Here is a 19123-nt window from a genome sequence, read left to right on the forward strand (position 1 = left end):
CTGCTCCCCCTGCTTGTGCTCTCTCTCTCTCTCTCTGACAAATAAATACATAAAATCTTAAAATAAAATAAATTAGCCCATTTTAAACTTTACATAACTATATATGATAACAATGACAGAAGGTAGGATTACATTAATTCTAAGGCTCTTCAAAAAAAATTTAACTGGTTTTAAACAAACTAGTGTGTGACAATGGTCATTGTTACAGAGTTTTTCTTGGCTATAAAGCTGTTTAGAGGAAAACAAAAGCAATCAGGTACAAATAATCATTCTGGATAGAAAAAAATGGAGTTAGTATTATTTTTCAAAATACTAACAGTGTTTCTGCATAATGATTCACAGCCAAGGCCTAGAAAAATCTCTACGAAACCCTTCCTTTTCTCTTAAATTTTAAAGGGCATCTTTGTTGCCAAAAGCAGAGAGGTCCCTAGTGCGGATAATGGGGAACTGAAATACTTATTAGTACTTATTTTACAAATACAGGTTTCTGCTGTTCTTTATTTTTGTTTTTAATCTGTCTTCCAGATTATACATACGAACAACACACAAACAACTCAATTTTCTCTCTCTTTAACATCAGATACATATTTTGAGAGACAGGTGACTAATCATCCTATTACCCAAGGTTAAAATTGGTTTCTAATCTGTCCAGATATCCATGGTAAATAAATCCATGTACAAAAGGGCTGGCAAGACCTACACATTCTTCCCTTTCTCTCCTGTGGGATCTAGTTAAGAAAGGGGTTAAAACACAAGTGGATAATTTTTAAGTTGCTGAGCAAGATCTCTCAAGATTTTATGCTGGGAGTCAGTTTGGCAATGTCTACTAAATTTTTTTAACAAAATTTTTGAATGCACATATTCTTTGGCTAAGTAACTCCACTGAAGGGATTTATCTGACTGATATACTCATCTATGAGCAAAGCACCTACCATGCAAGGATATTCGCTGTAGCAAAAAAAGGAAAACAAATATTCATCACTAACAATTCTTACATATACGTACAATGACAATATATCTATAAAATGGAAGGCCATGCAGCTGTTAGAAAGAATAGGGTAAATTCATAAATATTGGTATAGAACTACCTCTAAGATAAACTTGTAGGTGAAAAAAGTATCAGCAATAACAGTATGCATAGTACACTATCACTAAAAGGAAAAATATGTATGTACACATATACAAACACACATACATATTATAGAATAGCTCTAGAAAAATAAATTTTAAAATGATAAAACATTCTTGCTCTAGAAAGGAAAAGTAGGATTCAGAGGAGAGAGAATAACTTTTTACCTATACTATTTGTAGTGTTTAAATTCTTTTAAATGTGCTTATTGCTTTAAAACAAAAAAAAATCTATAAAAAAATTTTTCACCAGAAAAGCATTATACATACATCTTTATTGGCCAAAACAATATCCAGTGTTGACTTGGCCACCATGGGAGAATGTCTGCCATTATGTGGATTTATATAATTGTAGAGATCTTCCATCACATCTAAAAAAATTTTTAAATAAATATATGTCAAAATCACTTAACAACAAATTCAATCCTCCGGTAATAGTCTAAAACCCTTTTTTCATGCCAACCTACCTCACTGCCTAGCACAGAAAGTGCTCAATAACCATATACATGTTGAATAAATACATAATGCCTCAGTTAAGGAAAAATCTTCCAGAGTTAAAGTAAACATAGGCTCTCGTAATTTGAAAGAGATCCCCTGGTGATTCTGATGACCAAACCATTGAGAATTATTGGTTGAAAATAAAGAAAAACAGAAATTATTATCTCCTCTCAAATGGTTTTTTATCCCAGTAGAATAGAAACTCAACTATAAATTTATAATCTATCATCCCAAGCATTTCATTCCTATAAACGCAGATAATAAGCCCTGTCTTTTTGCTCTTCTTCAAGACATCATAACAGAGTGTGACCCTCTGCATTTACATATAAAACTTATATATGCACACATAATGCCAGCATTTTGATTAGGATTGTCTTGAATCTATAGATCAATTTTGGGATAACTAATATATCTACAATAAATCTAATGAAGAGGGTGATATAATGTTTGAGCTCCACATAAAGATCTGGAACTGACAGCCAAAAGATTTCTAATCTCAGTCTACCAGTTGACTTTTCATATATCACTTGTTACATACGGAACAAATTATTTAACCTTCCTTTGCTCACATTCCCTGAGCTATAAAATGGGAGTGATGTAATGAAGTGCTTGCTAATGGTGACAAAGGACACTTTGTTCAACCCAGAACATGCCAATAAATATTACTCGTTTTTCCAACCACACCACCATCAACCACCTAAAGACAGGCTTTAAAAAAAGGCGGGGGGGCGTGGGGTGCTGGGTGGCTCAGGTGGTTAAGCATCTGCCTTCGGCTCAGGTCATGATCCCAGAGTCCTGGAATGTAACCCCGCATGGGGCTCCCTGCTCAGAGAGGAGCCTGCTTCTCTTCCTCTCCCCTCTGCCTGCCGGCCCCCCTGCTTGTGCGTGCTCTCTCTCTCTCTCTCTGTGTCAAATAAGTAAGTAAAACTTTAAAGAGACAGAGAGAAAAGGGTGAAGAAAAGGATCCACTGACTCTCTCATGCAGCAGGTCAGCAGCATGGAGAACCAGGAAGTTCCAATCCCCTCTATGCCACTAACTCGCATACCTTTAAAATAAGACGTAACTTTTCTTTTGACATTTAAGGTTTCATTTGAGTAGTCTTACACATTTTCTGAGAATTCTAACTTTTTCCTCCAGACTCACCACTGAACACTTTCTTTGTTTCTTTGTGCAAGTTGGAGACGGCAATCCTTGCTGCCAGGATGGCATAGTCAGGATGCTTAGTCGTCAAGGTCGCAGCTGTCTCAGCAGCCAAAGTATCTAGTTCCACAGTGGTGACCCCACTGTATAAGCCTTGGATTACTTTCATGGTGATCTGAGCCTATTAAAACAAAACCAAGAACTACTGGAGCTTCCCCAAGAACCACTAGCCTCCTTAAAAGAGCAATGAAGAAAACAATCAAATTTATTATCAAAAAAAAAAACCAGACTTCCTTTTCTGAAAAATGATCTTTCAGAATGTTGGACTATGGGAAACTTAGTAATGAGAACTCATAAACCAATAGAACCACCAGAAAATGCATACTACATATGCAATGAAGAGGGGTCACCAAACAAACAAACTAAAACCCAAGTATAGCTTTTATAAAGAGTAATGGTCTCACAGGAAAATAGCTGAAAACAAACCAGTGATTTTATAAGTATTTCCTCATCTTTCAAATTCTGCCTCTGTGGTCAGGGTTTGAGCTACATACTTACTCATTTTCCCCAGTCCTCCCTAAGGACAAGTATCAGAAAGCAAATGAATCAAACTTTAATCATTCCCATTACAGGAGATGAAGGTGTAAATCATTCAGTGACTACTCTTCCCTGAGCACTTCACAAATTACAAAGTAGCTCGATTTTCATCATCTCTGACATTTCACAGTCACCATGTGAGATGGGTTTTATTACTATCACCACTTTATGTGAGAAACTGAGGTTCAGGATACTGGGACTTGCCCACGGTTACTACGACTCCTGCTCCACGGGATCCCATGCGACCTCACTGCATTTCGCTGTTTGCAAGACCATTTTGTAAGAGGGTCTCCTTTTTGAAACACACAATGCACAAGTTATTACCATACATTTTTAAGAAAAACAAATTCTTGAGTGTTTACTGAATCTTTAAGACACCTTAATTCAATAGAAAATCAATGCACTTCCCAGGTAACCAAAGCATGTCCCCCTCAAAAAAAGTGTGTGTGTGTGTGTGTGTGTATTACTAGTTTATAATCTCTTCTACTTATATTATACCTAAGCCCAAGCTCCTGATCACTTTCTTCTCAGATCCAAGAGATAAGTTATGTTCAGTAAAAGAGTAGTGAAATCTTCTGAATAGTTTCTGGTGCTACATGGCAAGTAATCAGAACTCAGGATAAAATAACAAGTCACTTGTATAAGTCACTCCCCTTCTCCTTGAACCTTTCTTATCTCTAAAACAGGAAGATGAAATAGGATGATCTCTCAGATTCATTCCAATTCTAACATTCTATTATTCTAATTATTGTTTAAAATTCTAAATATAAAAATAAATATAAAATATAAATATATTTTATTTATATTCCTAAATATTTATTTATAATATTATTTATATTCCTAAATATAAAAGGGAATTTATAATAAGCATATTTTAAAGTTGTTTAAAATTATTTTCTTTTGAACATTTTGGTCAATTCAATATTTATCAAGTGTCTAATTACATACATGCCAAGCACGGCAGATATCACAAGGTTAAGACACAGCCCACACTTGATTCTAGGGAAGGACAGAGACATATAATTAATTTCCATATCACGTGATTAATGCTAGGAGGCCAGCACAAGTGCCATAGCAGTACAGATAAAATACCCAAATAAGGCTGGGGCAGTATGAATGGGTTTGGAAAAAGGGTTCTTAGAGACTCCATTTCGAAGATCATTTTGGAAACTATGTGTAAGATGCATCTATACAGGACAAGATTAAAGGAAGACACTTTAGAGGCCACTAGAGACAGCAGTCCAGATTAGAGACGATGAGGGTCTAGAGTAGGGAAGTTATAAAAAATAATGAGAAAAACAGAACAACTTGCTTATGAAGCAATCTACTTTATATTACTTAAATGTATTCTTTCTACATAGATAACAAAAAAGCAAATTTCAAACTAGTTCCTATACAAATGACCACAACTCCAAAACAAGCTTTTCTACAGGCTTTTCCACTTATGAATAAAACAATTCACCCAAGGAAGTCTCTAATATGAAATGTTAATGTAAGTTTTCCTCTTTGTTCACTCTGATAATTCTCTGAAAAGAACTCACAGGACCAAAAGTTAGAAAATAAGTTTCGTTTTGTTTTGTTTTAGAAAGTAAGTTTTCAGCAATGAATTCACATTTTATATCCAAGGCCATAACCAAAATACCAAACCAAAATATTTATCAAGTGAATGATAAGAGATAAGGGACTAGTAAAAGGAATCACATGAAGCAAGGTTTACATATAAACCATATTTACTTACAGGATCAACAAAATCCATATTAAGTCCATAACATAGCTTCTGGATTCGAGACGTAATTTTGTCAAACATAACGCGCTCTTGGCGACCATCTGAAGAATCAAACCATGTAATTCATGTTAGCACTCATTAAGATAGCAATGTCAAAGAATCAAAGGTAATCAACCCATGAACTTTTAAAATTGACCAACATGAGATGCTATTTCACAGATAAAAGATTCAGACCTCAATAGAGTCATCAAGAAATTATTTTTATATCTTCAAAGAGTAGGGATTCTATACACAACATCTTCCCTTCTTCCCTTACAAATATATAAATCAGTTGGATTCTTGCAATAACTTCCTAAATGATGTTTCTCCCCTTGTCCCACATGGCAGCCAGAATCAGTCTTTAAAACTTTAGTCAAAATCATGTCACTATCCCCTTCAAAAAGCCTTAATAGTAGTTTAACATCTCCTTCAGAATAGAAGTCAAAATCATTATAATAGTCCATAGAATCCTACACAACCTGTCCTGTGTGCCCCTTCCCCAACTTCAACTCCTGCTTTCCCACCCCCCTCTCTTCCTCTACCCTGGCAACCCTGGCCTTGTGACTATCTATACTTTTTCAGGTCTTTGGTCAATGTCATCTTCTCAGTGAGGCTTCCCCGATCACCCTATTTTAAACTGCAATGCCCCAAACACAGCCATGCTCTTCTTATCTCATCCTCCTTCTATGCTTTATTCTTCTCTATAGCACTTAGTATCATCTGACACACTATATATTTTACCCATGTATTTGTTTACTGTGTAAGTCTCCCCACTCATCCACTAGAATATAACTTCCAGAAGGAAAAAGATTTTCGCATGTTTTATTTACCAATATATTCCCCAGCACCTAGACCAAGAACCAAGGACTACTAGCCCATAGCAGGAACTCAAATATTTATGAAACGTTAAATGACTTAAAACCTGTCTCCAGGGGTGCCTAGGTGGCTCAGTTGGTTAAGCGTCTGCCTTCGGCTCAGGTCATGATCCCAGGGTCCTGGGATCGAGCCCCACGCTCCGCGGGACGCCTGCTTCTCCCTCTCCCACTCCCCCTGCTTGTGTTCCCTCTCTCACTGTGTCTCTGTCAAATAAATAAATAAAATATTTAAAAATAATAAAAAAATAAATAAAATAAAAATAAAAAATAAGGGGTGGCTCAGTGGCTCAGTCAGTTATGCCTCTGCCTTTGGCTCAAGTCATGATCCCGGGGTCCTGGGACTGAGCCCCACTCCAGGCTCCCAGCTCAGCGTGGAGTCTGCCTCTGTAATCTTAATCTCCTCTTCCCCGCAACCCCCTCCACGCTGGTGCTCTCTCACGCTCTCTGCCTCAAATACATAAATAAAATCTTTAAAAAATTTTTTCAAAAATAAAATAAATCCAAGTACAACTTCGTATATTAGCAAGCCCTGCTGAATGCTACACTGGCAGAATCTAGCAGAGAATCATCTGGATCAAATTATGTTCTCTGAAGGAATGAGAAACAAAATAAGCCCTGCCTTTTAGAGCTTGTTGTAGGTAGTACTTTTTAAACTATGGTATTTCAAAGTGGACCCAAAGGTTAAAAATACAACACAGGGGTGTTATCTACTCCAGTAATTTAAGTTCACAAATTTTCAATTCATATTTGTTACAGACTTATCGTAAGGGAATCTTCATCCTTCCATACCTTTTTCTTTTTTTTTTTTTTTAAAGATTTTATTTATTTATTTGAGACAGAATGAGAGAGAGAGAGAGAGCTCATGAGAGGGGGGGAGGGTCAGAGGGAGAAGCAGACTCCCCGCTGAGCAGGGAGCCCGATGCGGGACTCGATCCGGGGACTCCAGGATCATGACCTGAGCCGAAGGCAGTCGCTTAACCAACTGAGCCACCCAGGCGCCCCTTCCATACCTTTTTCTAAAGGTCTAAAAAGACTAGATGTTCATTTCATTCACAGGAATGGACCAATAAAAGTGAACTACGTATTCTGGTCTTTTGGTCTCATCAGCTAAAATGGAGGACTAGGGAAATTAGAGAATGATGTTCTCAAGATACTAAAAACTGGAAGAAGGGCCATCACTGTCCACTTCTCCATCTCTTGGCTTTTATTAAACTACCTGGACAAAACCAAGTCAACCACCTGCCTACCCACAGCATTCATTATATCCTATTTTTTAAAATAATTTCTCTCATTCGTTCTTTGAATTCTTATTCATGGCAAGTGCGGTGCTAAGTGTGGGCATAAAGCCCCATCTTTGAAATACTCACAGCCCAGCAGACAAAACATCCAGTCAGTCAACCAGTACTAAGTGCCTACAATTCTGAAATAACTTTACTGCTTTAACAGAGGCAAGCAGAGTCAAGACAAACTTTGTTCATACCTGCCTTACAGTTCTCTGCTTAATGTATGTTTTGCTCTTGTTTTTCCAATCCGATTAAACCTTTTGCCAAGGCAGGGGCTGTCTCCTCTTATAATTTCACACTGCCAAGCAAAGGGCTGGCACAAAGGACGAACTCGGCAAGTCCAATGGGAAATAACTGCAGAGGAAGAACCCAAGTCCCTGGCTCTTCCCAGGCCCCATCCTGTCGGAAGTCGTCCTGGCCGCCCTACTCTGATTCTGTATCAGCAGTCCCAAACTCCTCTGGGACTACTCCGGGGAAAACTGGAAACACCTCTCCTACAATGGGCAAATTCCGGGCATGTCTGTGGCTAAGATCGGTTCTGTTCACCCCACACCCCCACAGAAGAGATCACGAAACTGAAGGCAGAATCCCTTCCTTCTGACTCCTCCCACCCCTAGGACAGGTCACCAGCCCCGGGGTTTCCCAGCACACTCCGATGTTAGCCTTGGGTTCAACCCTGGCCTCACCATCAACTAACTGGGAGGCCTTACGTCAGTCACCGGACCTCTCTCCGCACTTCAGGTTCTTGACCTGAGAGGCGGAACTACGGAATACCGCCCGGAAAGTGCTCGGCGCACGCAGTAACTACTCGATAAAGGGAGGTATTGCTCTTTTGAAAGGCGGCAGGATGACAAAGCCGAGGGGGCTCACACTGAAGGCCGGCTGGGGGGCTGGGAGGGACAGACTGACGCAAGCCAGAGGCCGAGCAGGCTTGACAGGGCGGGAAGCCGCGGCGGGCAGGGCGGGAAGCGGTAGAGGCGGGCGGGCGCCGCCAACTGCAAGGGCGGCAGCAGCCCGCGCCCCCTTTACCTGCTGCCCCTAACGCGCCGCCCCCTCCCCGGCCTCTCACCTCGCTTGATCACATGCATCGCGGCCAGTGGCTGACGCGCTGACGGGATTCGAGACGGGGCTGCAGTTCGGAGGTGCCGGCGGGATCGAGGAGGTGGTAGAGTGCGAAGGGTCGGGTTCCTGGGGGCGCTGAGGTGCAAGGACTGGATTTGGGGGCCAGAGGGCACTTTCCTCCACGGAGCGGAGGCGCGACAATCCGAATCCCCTTCCCGCTCCCGCCACCCGAGACGCAAAAGCGGCGCGACGGAGCTCGAATGACGTTACTCGACGCTGCCAGCGCCCCGGCCCGTGGGCAGGGCTAGCATAGCCCCAAATCGGCCCTCACCCGTCGCCATGTTGAGTACGGGCAGGGCCTTGGAAACTGAGCCTTTCCAACGGCCACATTGGGTGTGGGCGCGCCCGGCGGGAACGCGGTTCTCCCGCCGCCATATTGATTGTGGGCAACGCCAAATCTGGGGCCAGAACCCGGCGCTGCGCGCACAGCCCGCCAGCCCCGGCCCCGCCCCTCTCCTTGGCGGGCGCTGGCCTAAGTCAGTGTGGTTCAGGTATTTTTGAAATAAAAACCCAACCATCCAAAACCCTTTCTTGTCTTGACGACTGTTAGAATATAATAACCCGGGCGCCTGAGTAGCTCAGTCCCCCTGCTTCTCCCTCTCCCGCTCCCCCTGCTTGTGTTCCCTCTCTCGCTGTCTCTCTGTCAAATAAATAAAATCTTAAAAAAAAAAGACAGAGAATAACCCGATTGCTATCCGATGTGGGCTGTAGCCTGCGACTCATAGCGGGAGGCAGCCGCGAGCCCCACGCTCCTAGAACGGAGGAAATCTGGCACTCAGTCCTTGGAAGAGAACCCTGCGAGCCCAAGGCGTTTGATTTTTTTTTTTTTTTTTAAGATTTTATTTATTTGACAGAGAGAGAGCGAGAGCAGGAACACAAGCAGGGGGAGTGGGAGAGGGAGAAGCAGGCTTCCCGCGGAGCAGGGAGCCCGATGCGGGGCTCGATCCCAGGACCCTGGGATCATGACCTGAGCCGAAGGCAGACGCCCAACGACTGAGCCACCCAGGCGCCCCCAAGGCGTTTGATTTTATTCTGATGGAGTGGGAGCTCTGGGAGAGTTTTGAGCAGGGTAGGGCCATGGCCCATTCGCTTTTATAATTATCCAGTGGATGGTGGCAGAAACAGGGTCAGCAATTAGGCCTTGTGGAGGCAGAATGGACAGTGCTTGGTGATTGAGGGGAGTAAGAATAGATAAGAGACGTAATATACAAGTGACATAGAAGCTTCTGATTTGGGGGACACAAACTTGATTTTCATGAAAGCTCATGTGGCATACCTTTCTAAAATCTTTCATCGGTTCCTCACTGCCCTCTAGATGCACCCCAAACTCCCTGTAAAGTAATTCTAAAAGTCATAGGTGATAGGCAAAGCCATAGGATAGATAGGGTAAAGATGGCCCAAAGATGGGTTGTCAGATTTAGCAAACAAAAATAATGTGTTCCAAATGTTGCAGGGACATAATTACACTAAAAAAGTTTTTATCAGAAATTCAAGTTTAACCAGGCAGGCATGCTGTATTTCAACTGTCAGCCTCTCCTGAGAGCTTTGGGGTATGTGTATTATAGAGTTTCAGTTTTCCTTGGCCAAGGAGAAATAATCTCTTCTTCATCCTGTCTACTATGCCACAAAGAACACAATGAGAGTCAAAGCCAGCAGAGGTTAAAATCTCCTACATGCTTTATTGGACTTCAAAGAGTCTTATGAAATAACACAGAAAAACCATGTGAGGGTGTCCAGGGGGTACAAGGCAGTCTGCAGCCTAGCACCCTCCTAAGACCAGCCCCAGGTGCCTGCACCCCAGGCCCCAAATAGGATCCCAGAGTAAAGGCATGGGAAGGAGTGGGGCAAAAGGAAAATACCTTTACAGCCATAGCAAAAACAGGTAAGGGAGAGAGTTGTCTAGAGGGTGGGAAGGGTGTGGGGGAAGAGGTCACACAGCTGCCTTCGCCTATACGGTCTTCCTCAGCCACCCCCTTCCCTAAACCAGCTGTGTCCTTTTTGAGCCTCTGGCCCAAGCTATGCAGTAACATGAAAATGGGGTCTGACAAGGGGAGTATGTGGTGCAGGCACTTGGGAAATTCAGGAGATTTCTTTTTTCAATTTAAAAATGTTTTTTGGTTCAAATGCAACAATATCCTGCCCAACAGCTCCAGGGCCCCATTAGAGCCCTGTATCATGGCTGAGGCTCCCATGGCCAGGGAAGCATTTGTCTGAGCTCCAGCAGTTCTGATGCTTGGGGAGCATTTGGGCAGCACCTCTTACAGTCAAACCCTCCTGCAGTGTGGGGGAGCAAGGATAAGAAAGAGGCAGGTGTAGGTGAGAGAAGAGAGAAAAGGTGACTGCCCTGTAGCCCACAACTCTGGCATCTACTCATCCCCCAACTAAGAGGAGTCTCTCAACCTACCCCCTAGCCTAGCCTCTCTTCAAAATTCTCTAGTAGCTTGTTCTCTAGGAATGTGTTCCACTCCCCCATGAACCCCTGGAGGCTCAAGCAAGCTCCAGACCAAGTCTCCTTCTGGCCCACCACACTCAACAAAGAACAAACCTCAAATATTAGGCCCTCGGCCCCAATCTGAGGCAAACAGAACCATCGTGGGTGGGGTGGAACAGGTCTGAGGCACAGATGTCGGAAGTTACTCCTATCTTCCCCCGCCTAGCTGCTAGGGGAAGTTGGGGAGTGGTGGGAGGGAGGAGCCTGAAAGCAGGAAACAGAGAAACAAGAAACCAAACTTCAAAACTGGGACAGCAGAGACAGAAGCTGGACCCCAGAGGTGGAGGTGGGAGCTGAGGGGACAGCAACTAAGACATGCACTGAAGTAGAGAGGGGGTGGCAGCCGCAGCCCATGGCTGGGAGAAAGGCAGGGCAGGCAGGCCATGGTGGTCAGTTAATAAATAATGTTGAAGGACCCAAGGATGAGGGGGGCAGGTATGTACAGTGCCCAGGCCCCTGGGCCAGCCCCTCCCAGGCCCCCACTCGAGGGGCCAGGTGTCTTGGAAGGGGAGGAAGGGGAGGCAGAAGACCAGGGAAGGACAAGCTGTCCCGCCACTGCCACTCTCATCCTGCCTACTTCTTAAGAGGCTTCTTAAAGATTTTGAGGGGAAACTTCTTCCGGCCTGGGCTGGAGTCTGTCTCCTCGCCAATGGAGCCATTATCCTCCTCAGCCACGGCCTTCTTGCCAGCCAGATGGGGAATGCGTGTATTTCGGCTAGCCTGCAGGGCTCGGCTGTCCCCAACTGGAGATGGCGTGTCTGGGTCTGGGGAACTGGAGCTGTGAGAACGGGAAGAATCCAAAGGTGGAGAGCCACCAGGTGGGGCTGAGGGGCTCAGCTCCATCAGGCTGTGGGCCTTGTCCAGCCCATGGTTCAGCGCCAGGAGTGCCTTCTTGGCCAGGGCAGGGCTGTCGGGCAGTTTCTCCACCAAAGACCCGGGGTGGACCCCCTCAATCAGCCGGTGGCTGCCATTGGAAGTCATGGCACCGAGGGCCTCGTCTGCAGCACGGACCATCTGAGGAGGCTTGGGGGCCACACGCTGGCGGTCACTCATGTGGAGGGAGGACTCCGAATCGGAAAGGGTCAAATCCCTGCAAGACAGGGCAGAGAGGAAGAAAGGGACATACAGGAGAGGGGGGTGGGGGAAGGTGTAGAGGAGAGAGGAACAGCATGAGAAGATACGGTGGGGTGGGAAATGAGTATGCAAAGAGGGGTAGGAGAGAGAAAAGAGGATAAACAGGCAGGTAGGCAAGAGAGAAGGATGAGAAACAAGGAAGTTGAGTAGGCCATAAGTACAGGACAAGAGATGAGGCAGGAATAGGGAATGGGGACAGGTTGGGGAAGCGACAGGGAGAGGAGAGTAAAGGGAGAAAGAAAGGCAAAAGGAGGAGCAGGTATATATAAGAAGGACCAAGGGGACAAAAAAAAAAGAAAGAAAGGGAAAAGTGATGGAGAAAGAAGAGACAAAACAAGAAGCAAAACCAAAAGTCATTACACCATCATCTATCTGGCAAAGGGCTTTCTAATGACGGGCCCCCACCCTGCTGAGTGGCCAGGCCCTAACCCGGTGCAACCATACGCTTAAATCCCCCCCCAATAAAATCTCTGCCTTCCCACAGCTGGCTAGATTTCTTAGGACTCAACCCTAAGCCGACACAGAACCCACATATTGCTCTGAGTCACCATTGCCCATGCCTTCCTCCCAGACTGACTCCTGTCACACCCCAGGACACATCCAGTCTGGGCCAGGCCCCAAGGAAAGGGCACATGCGGTAAGTGGGCCTGACCCAGGCTGGGGAGGAGAGGGTTAGAACAGCCTTGCAAACAATCCCTTATGCACCCCAAAAGGCCAGGACGCTGCCTCTTTCAACCCTCTCACGGGAATGGATAGGGAGAGTGTAGGCAGGTGCAGAAAGACAGGACAGAACGTTGGTCTTTAAAGGAGCAGTGGTTGTGAAGAGCTGCCACTAGAAGTCATAATTTCCATCTCTGCCTGAGGCTTGTTGTGTGACCTTGGACAAGTCATCTAACCTTGCTGGTCCTCAATTTTGGTCAAATGAAGACAATACCAACTCAATTACTTTGCAAGGCTGTTTGGAGGATCAAATATGTTGGCAAATCACTTGAAAATGTAGGAAGTATTGTGGGAATGAAGATGATGAGGCCAGTCAAGCTGGAAGACCCATATGTGGGCCAATCACAAGAGGCTTCTTTGCAAGGCTGAGTTATGGGGATGTGGCACTGCACACTGGACATGCACACACAGAGGTTAGTCCAGAAAGCTGAGACCCTCTAAGGGGCTGGCTATTCCTAAGAAGGCCCACAAACCAATTCTGAACGCCTCCTCTCCTGCCTCTACAGACAAAAGGGTAAATTTGGGGGTCCCCTGCCAGTCCCGTAACTCTCCCTCTGCTCTCCCAGAGGAGAACCCACAGTAGGGGCAGAGGAGAGGGCTAAGGGAAACGCTTAAACATCCAAGTCAGGAAGCAAAGGGGAAAAGTCAGGAGTGGGAGGGGAGAGTGCCATAGGACCTGGAAAGGAGGAGGCTGTGGGTCAAAAATTAGGAAGGGCACCAGGCCCCGAAAATAAGCAAAAGCAGAAGGTTGGCTCATAGCTACTGGACGGTTAATTCTCAGTAGGAAACAATTAACTAAGCAACTACCCCGTGGGCCAGTATCTTCCTGGAGACAAGGAACAGCAGAGAACAATCCCAGCTCCAACTCCATCCTACAGATACTGTTTCAACCACATCCTCTACTGTTTACTCATGTTCAGTCTCATATTTGGGTTCGCATATCTGACACTATCCTTCTGTCTAAATGTGCCCTCGTTTCCCTAAGTTCCAACATGATCCTCTCCATATCCTGCCTTTTCTACACACATATCGGCCACTGAGCAAGGTGCCGAGACAGTTCTGGGTAGCAACCGCACTGGGAAAAGGGGCCCTCTATGCTGACGAGATGAGGATCCCAGGAGCTTACTTTTCTAATGCCAAGGGAGAGCAGTCAGGGGGTTGGGGCCCTCCCAGCCTCACTCCTTGTGGCCCACAGCCCCATTTGGCCATGATTCCCATCCCTCCATGCCTTGTCATCAGTTAAAAGCTGAGACCTTCCAAAGCCAGAAAAGAGCCTGGAGGAAGCTCAGGTAGATGCAGGAGGTCAGAGGCCTGCTGAGGCAAGCTCACTTTCCCTCCCTGAATCGTTGAGACACTCAGGCCAGGGGTGTCCCTCCCCAAAGGCAGGGCTGCCTTGGGGCTTCCATACCAAGCTACTAACCTTACTAGAGAGCCTGTTTGTCTTTAGAGACGATCCTCTGGTGCATGGTGCAAAAGAAAATTCAGTAGTGAACAGGCCAGGTGGGTGCAGGTACCTCCCTGCCCTCCCGCCCCACTGCCCTTGGCTTGGGCCTTGGAGCATGAGATTCGCAGCATCCCCTAGTGCCCCGAACCCCAATCCAGTCTTCTCCACCTTTATGGGGAGGGGCAGTCTCCCTGCCTAAGCTTTTGGATGACAATGAGGATGAGAATGAAAATGAGCCACAGGGCTGGGTGAAAGTGCTAGCAAGGGTAGTCCCTTGGTGAAAGACAAAGGAATAGCCCTCATGGATAACTATCCGGACGTTCCAGGAGCAGAGCGAGAGAGACTGGCATCCAGAGTGAAGCAGGACCAAAAATCCACAACAGCGTGAGCAGGCTGCAGCCCAGAGGCCAGGGCTGGGCTGGGTCACAACTTCCAAGATGAGAGGTCCCTCTGGAGGAGAGGGACTTTCTGAGGCTCCCCTAAGCTTAATTCAAGGCTCTCATCTCTGACCCTAGCCTACCTCCTGAGGTATTAGCTGGGAAAGGCCCGGCCCCTGCTAGACCAGGTTTTGGCAGGAAGCCACTCCCCAGTTCTTACACAGTTCACGTATCGAGACCTCGTAGAAGGACAGAAATACCGGAAGAGTGTCCGGGCCTGGAAAGTCAAGTTCGACTCTGTGTTCTGTTCCTAATGAGCCGTAGGACCTGGGGAAAATTACTTGACCCTTCAGAACCTGAAATCCCTACTCAAAGTGAGTACTTTAGGCTCGTCCCACCTATAAACTTCTTGTCCAAAACCCTGAACCTGTCTCTCCTCTTCAGTTCCCTAATTCCGTGAAGGGTCCCACATCCATTCGGTCACCCAAGCCAGAAACCTGAGTGTCCTCCTAGGTCCCTCCCTCTCCTCCACCCCTCCCAGCCCGTTGCCAAATTAATCCTCTCCTTGCCACGCATAGACCTCACTACCTCCCCTACTGGTCTACCTCAGTGACTTCCAAATTTCTGTAGTCTCCCCTTCTCTTCTTCATACAGGCCCCTAAAATGTTATTTCTAAAATGCAAATCTGATTCTGTTCCTTTTAGAAATCCTTTTGCAGTGCTCCCTCTCCTAAAAGGTAATGGCCCAAGCCCCCTGCCTCTCAGAGCCCTTCCCCCTCCTAGCCTCATCTGCCACCCCTTCCCACCAACACACGTCCAAGGTCCTAACCACAAATACATCCACGCCTCTGCCCATCAGGCTTCCTCTGCCTAGACCGCACTTTCTTCTGCTCCTGTACACAGGGCGTTAGCACAAATGTCATCTCTTTTGTGACACGTTCCACCTAGGTGCACATTCTTAGTCACTCCCTCCTCAACACCCCCGTAGCACTTCTCAACTTGTTCCGTAATTGTCTGTGTACCTCTCCCGGACCAGACTGTAAATCTTGACTATTCATCTAGGAATCCCCCTGCCCCACAGAGCCTGGCCCAGAGCAGGTATCCATAAATGTTCTATCAAAGGAGTAAAGGAAGCAAGGCCTCCAGTGAAACAACGAATGTGCAGGTGCAGAGTTCAGGCCCAAGTGCGGTAGGACCACGAGGGAGGGGCACTGCACTCATTTTTAGAGTCGGCAAAGCCCAAACAGAGAAGGGCACAAAGTTGTGGGAAGTGAGGCTGACCTTAAGAAGGAGCCCCGGGGCTGGGAGAGGACAGGACAAGGAGAAGTTGCCCCACTGCACACACACACTCTCACACACACACACACCCAGCTGACCAAGCAGCAGCCAGCAGGCAGAGGTCAAGGTAAAGGCAGCAGAAAGGGAAGGAAGGGAGGAAAGAAAGAGAAGAGAGACAGCCGATACCCCAAGCTCTCTGAATGCCCAGGCATCACAGCGCTGCTGTCAGAAGGGGGTGAGCCAGGGTAGGGCCCCATCTGGAGGAAATAGGAAGTGCTGTGGCGGTAATAAACAGGGTGGACATGGACGGTGGTGATGGAGGTGGTGGAGGAGGAGGTGGTGGTGGAGGAGGTGCTGGTGGTGGCGGCGGGAGAGGAGCAGGAAGAAGAAGCAGAGGCAGATGGAGCGCTGGTCCCGTGGCCTTCAGAACTGAAAGACTGTCCAGATGAAAGGCTGCGCATTCGCCGCAGAGAGACCCGGCTTGTCAAGAAGTGGCCAGCCTCGCCCTCTACCAACCTCTGAGATCCCAGGCCATGCTGTGGCTCCGTCAGGCGCTGCCGGACACTGCACTGCAGGGTGGGAGCTGCAAAGAGAGGGAGGAAAGGGTGAGGAAGGGCTAGCCTCCTTCGGGCTGGCAGGCAAGCAGGTCTGCCCCTGCAGAAATGCTTGCTGCGGCCCACTCTGGGCCCCTGGTGCCCAATCTGGAGACTGGGGCACCTCCTCCCAAAGACCTCCCACCAGGGCTCCTGAAAGGAAGGGGAAATTCATGATGAGGTGCCCAGGGCAGTTTTAGTGGCAGCTGCAATGGAAGGAGACCGAGGGCCACCATGACTAGAAAGGAGAGGCAGGGCGGTGAGTGGGAGGACACAGGCAGGGCAGGGGGGGACCGGGGGGGGGGGGGCAAGGTCCGGGAGAGCACTAAGAACCAGCCTTTCTAGAAAGCCAACCTCAGGAAATAATTCGCAATGTAGACAAGGATTTATACACAAACACGCTCATCACATCGGTATTAATAATTATATGAAAGTACACATAAAGTTGGAACAAGGGGAAAATGATAGTATATCCGAATGCTGGAAAACTCTACAGCTATTAAAAATGCTGCTTAGGATTTGAAAAACACAAAAATACCTATTAAAATGCTCAGGGGAAACAAAAGGATACAAAATTAGACGTAAAAGAAATACCTCGAGCTATGGAACACAACAGACTAGAGTCTGAAACAAAGCCTTTCCACTTGTAGCCGTGACCCTGTGCAACTTACTTCCCTATTTTAAGTCCTGATTTATAAAATCCTGCAGGGTTGTTGTGAGGCTTCAAGAGAGTGCATTTAGGGGCGCCTGGGTGGCTCAGTTGGTTAAGCGACTGCCTTCAGCTCAGGTCATGATCCCGGAGTCCTGGGATCGAGTCCTGCATCAGGCTCCCTGCTCAGTGGGAAGCCTGCTTCTCCCTCTCCCACTCCCCCTGCTTGTGTTCCCTCTCTCGCTGTGTCTCTCTCTGTCAAATAAATAAATAAAAATCTTTAAAAAAAAAAAAAAGAGAGAGAGTGCATTTAGAGTACGTGGCACCGTTCATGGCACTCAATAAATAGTAGCGGTCATTATTACCTTGGCCACATAAAAAATTATTAAAAATTCCACAGACTTCAGAAGACTGTCAGAGAAGATGCTCAAATAGGGTGAAGCTTTGGGTGCCTTTTTTTTATGCTCATATTTACACTTTTCACTTTGCAAATTTCTTCTAACAAGTGTACAGACAACAAAGAGCCAGCTCTTGGAACAATGCTATAGATCAGGCTCTTGGCAGATAATGGCCACCATGCCCAGTGAAGGGGATATGTGGACCCCAGGTGACTGGGGAATGTGCTAGAGCATCCCCCTTGGGCTCACTTCCAGCTCCAGCTGGAAAGAGAATTTCTACCTTTGTTTTTGCTCCTCTACCCCGAGAGATGGGCTGCCCTGACTTCTCCCTAAAGATGGGAGAAAGAGCCAGGTGACAAGGGTGCCAGAAGCCACGGAGGGGCTGCAAGGGAGAGAACACAATTCCACAGTGATGGAGAGCTAGGGAGGCAGGGCTTCTATGACTGGTGGCTTTTAAGGCATGGAAGGGAGGCAGAAGAGGAAGAAGCAGCATGGAACAGAAAGAGGCAAAGGGGGAAAGAGAAGAAAAGGGAGAAGAAAAGGGAGAAAAGGGAGAAAGGAACTTTCCTTCTCTCTTTCCATCCCAGCCCAGCTGGAAGAAGGGCCACCAGGACTTCTGTCTAGCTGGGCTGAAAAGAGAAGCCCAAGCCTTCCATCACCATGGGTGTTCTCTCTCTAGCCCTCAGCTGAGCAGGCTGATTCTTCTCACCCCCGAACCTCTCCCTGCAGTTAGTAGGGGCAGTGCTGAGGGAATAGAGGGAGCAGGCAGGGGAGTGAGGCAGGCAGGCAGAAGGGGCTCATGGGGTAGGAGTGCTGGTTTAGTCCCAAAAGTTGGAAAAACAAAAGCCCCAAAGGGGCTCCTCAAACCCGGGTATTTCCAGAGGGACTGATCATCCGAGCCGGCGGATGTTGAGCAGAGAGAGCGGTCACTGAACCTACGCCCCATCAGCCAGGCAGCATCTAGGGTCCAACAGCCAGGCCAAAAGGAGAAGAGAATCTGATTTACAGAGGGCTTCAGCCCACCCTTCAGTGGGATAAAGGGAGGGCCAGGGGCAAGGGGTGGGTAGCTCAGAGCTAATGAAGGTCCCTTCCAATCCATGGAACACAGGAGCCTTTAGGATCAAGACCTGCCTGCCAGTGATCTTAACCTCGTTGGGCCTTTGATTAAAGCCCTCATAGGATATCACATCATGGTGACAACGCAGCTTGGCTGGAGGCAAAGTATTGCTGAACAAATTTACAAACAAATCCTGCCTGGAGCTGGAATCCCGCCTGATGAAAGAATGTGGCTTTCTGAAAGTGAGCCCCTAAGCCAGCCTCATGGGATATGGGCCCAGGACCAAAGCTTTTCCTTAAAATCGCCTCTGATCCAGAGAAAATTTCAACCAGGCCACTCAGGGGTAAGCCCCTCATTTGCAAAAGATTTCCCACAGAGAGTTATCTCTTTGACTTTGCTCTACTCAGCTCTCACCACTGGAGGGGAGAAGACGGGGAGAGAAGGCCCAGGAAAGGGTGCAGAGGTCCAAGAATTCAGGTGGAAAGCCAGACATGCTTGTGCAGGAGATCCCTCCAGGACAAGAACGTCTTTCTGGCTTGGCGGACTTAGGGCTATGTCTCTTTAAGGGACTATT

The 19123-nt window shown here is 46.8% G+C and overlaps 2 protein-coding genes across 5 annotated transcripts in view; both read right to left on the reverse strand.

Moving 5' to 3' along the window:
• The window catches only part of RRM1 (ribonucleotide reductase catalytic subunit M1), a 33580-nt gene extending 24738 nt beyond the window's left edge, over nucleotides 1-8842 (reverse strand). The window contains exons 1-4 of the mRNA XM_034994980.1: nucleotides 8357-8842; nucleotides 5103-5191; nucleotides 2771-2948; nucleotides 1399-1499 (exon numbers count right to left, since the gene is read on the reverse strand). Of these exons, the coding sequence (XP_034850871.1) occupies nucleotides 1399-1499; nucleotides 2771-2948; nucleotides 5103-5191; nucleotides 8357-8375 (387 nt within the window). The 5' untranslated portion in view covers nucleotides 8376-8842. The remainder of the gene's footprint in view (nucleotides 1-1398; nucleotides 1500-2770; nucleotides 2949-5102; nucleotides 5192-8356) is intronic.
• Nucleotides 8843-10064: 1222 nt separating this feature from the next.
• Nucleotides 10065-19123, reverse strand: part of STIM1 (stromal interaction molecule 1) — a 186763-nt gene continuing 177704 nt past the window's right edge. The window contains exons 11-13 of one of the 4 annotated variants that reach the window (XM_034995408.1): nucleotides 18360-18452; nucleotides 16039-16435; nucleotides 10065-11990 (exon numbers count right to left, since the gene is read on the reverse strand). In XM_034995408.1, the coding sequence (XP_034851299.1) occupies nucleotides 11474-11990; nucleotides 16039-16435; nucleotides 18360-18452 (1007 nt within the window). In that variant the 3' untranslated portion in view covers nucleotides 10065-11473. The remainder of the gene's footprint in view (nucleotides 11991-16038; nucleotides 16436-18359; nucleotides 18453-19123) is intronic. The other 3 variants (XM_034995410.1, XM_034995409.1, XM_034995411.1) reach the window with 3 other exon arrangements.

The sequence above is a fragment of the Mirounga leonina genome, unplaced genomic scaffold (genome assembly GCF_011800145.1).
Source record: "Mirounga leonina isolate KUSES-001 unplaced genomic scaffold, KU_Mleo_1.0 Mir_92, whole genome shotgun sequence".
In the NCBI taxonomy this organism is placed as follows: Eukaryota; Metazoa; Chordata; class Mammalia; order Carnivora; family Phocidae; genus Mirounga; species Mirounga leonina.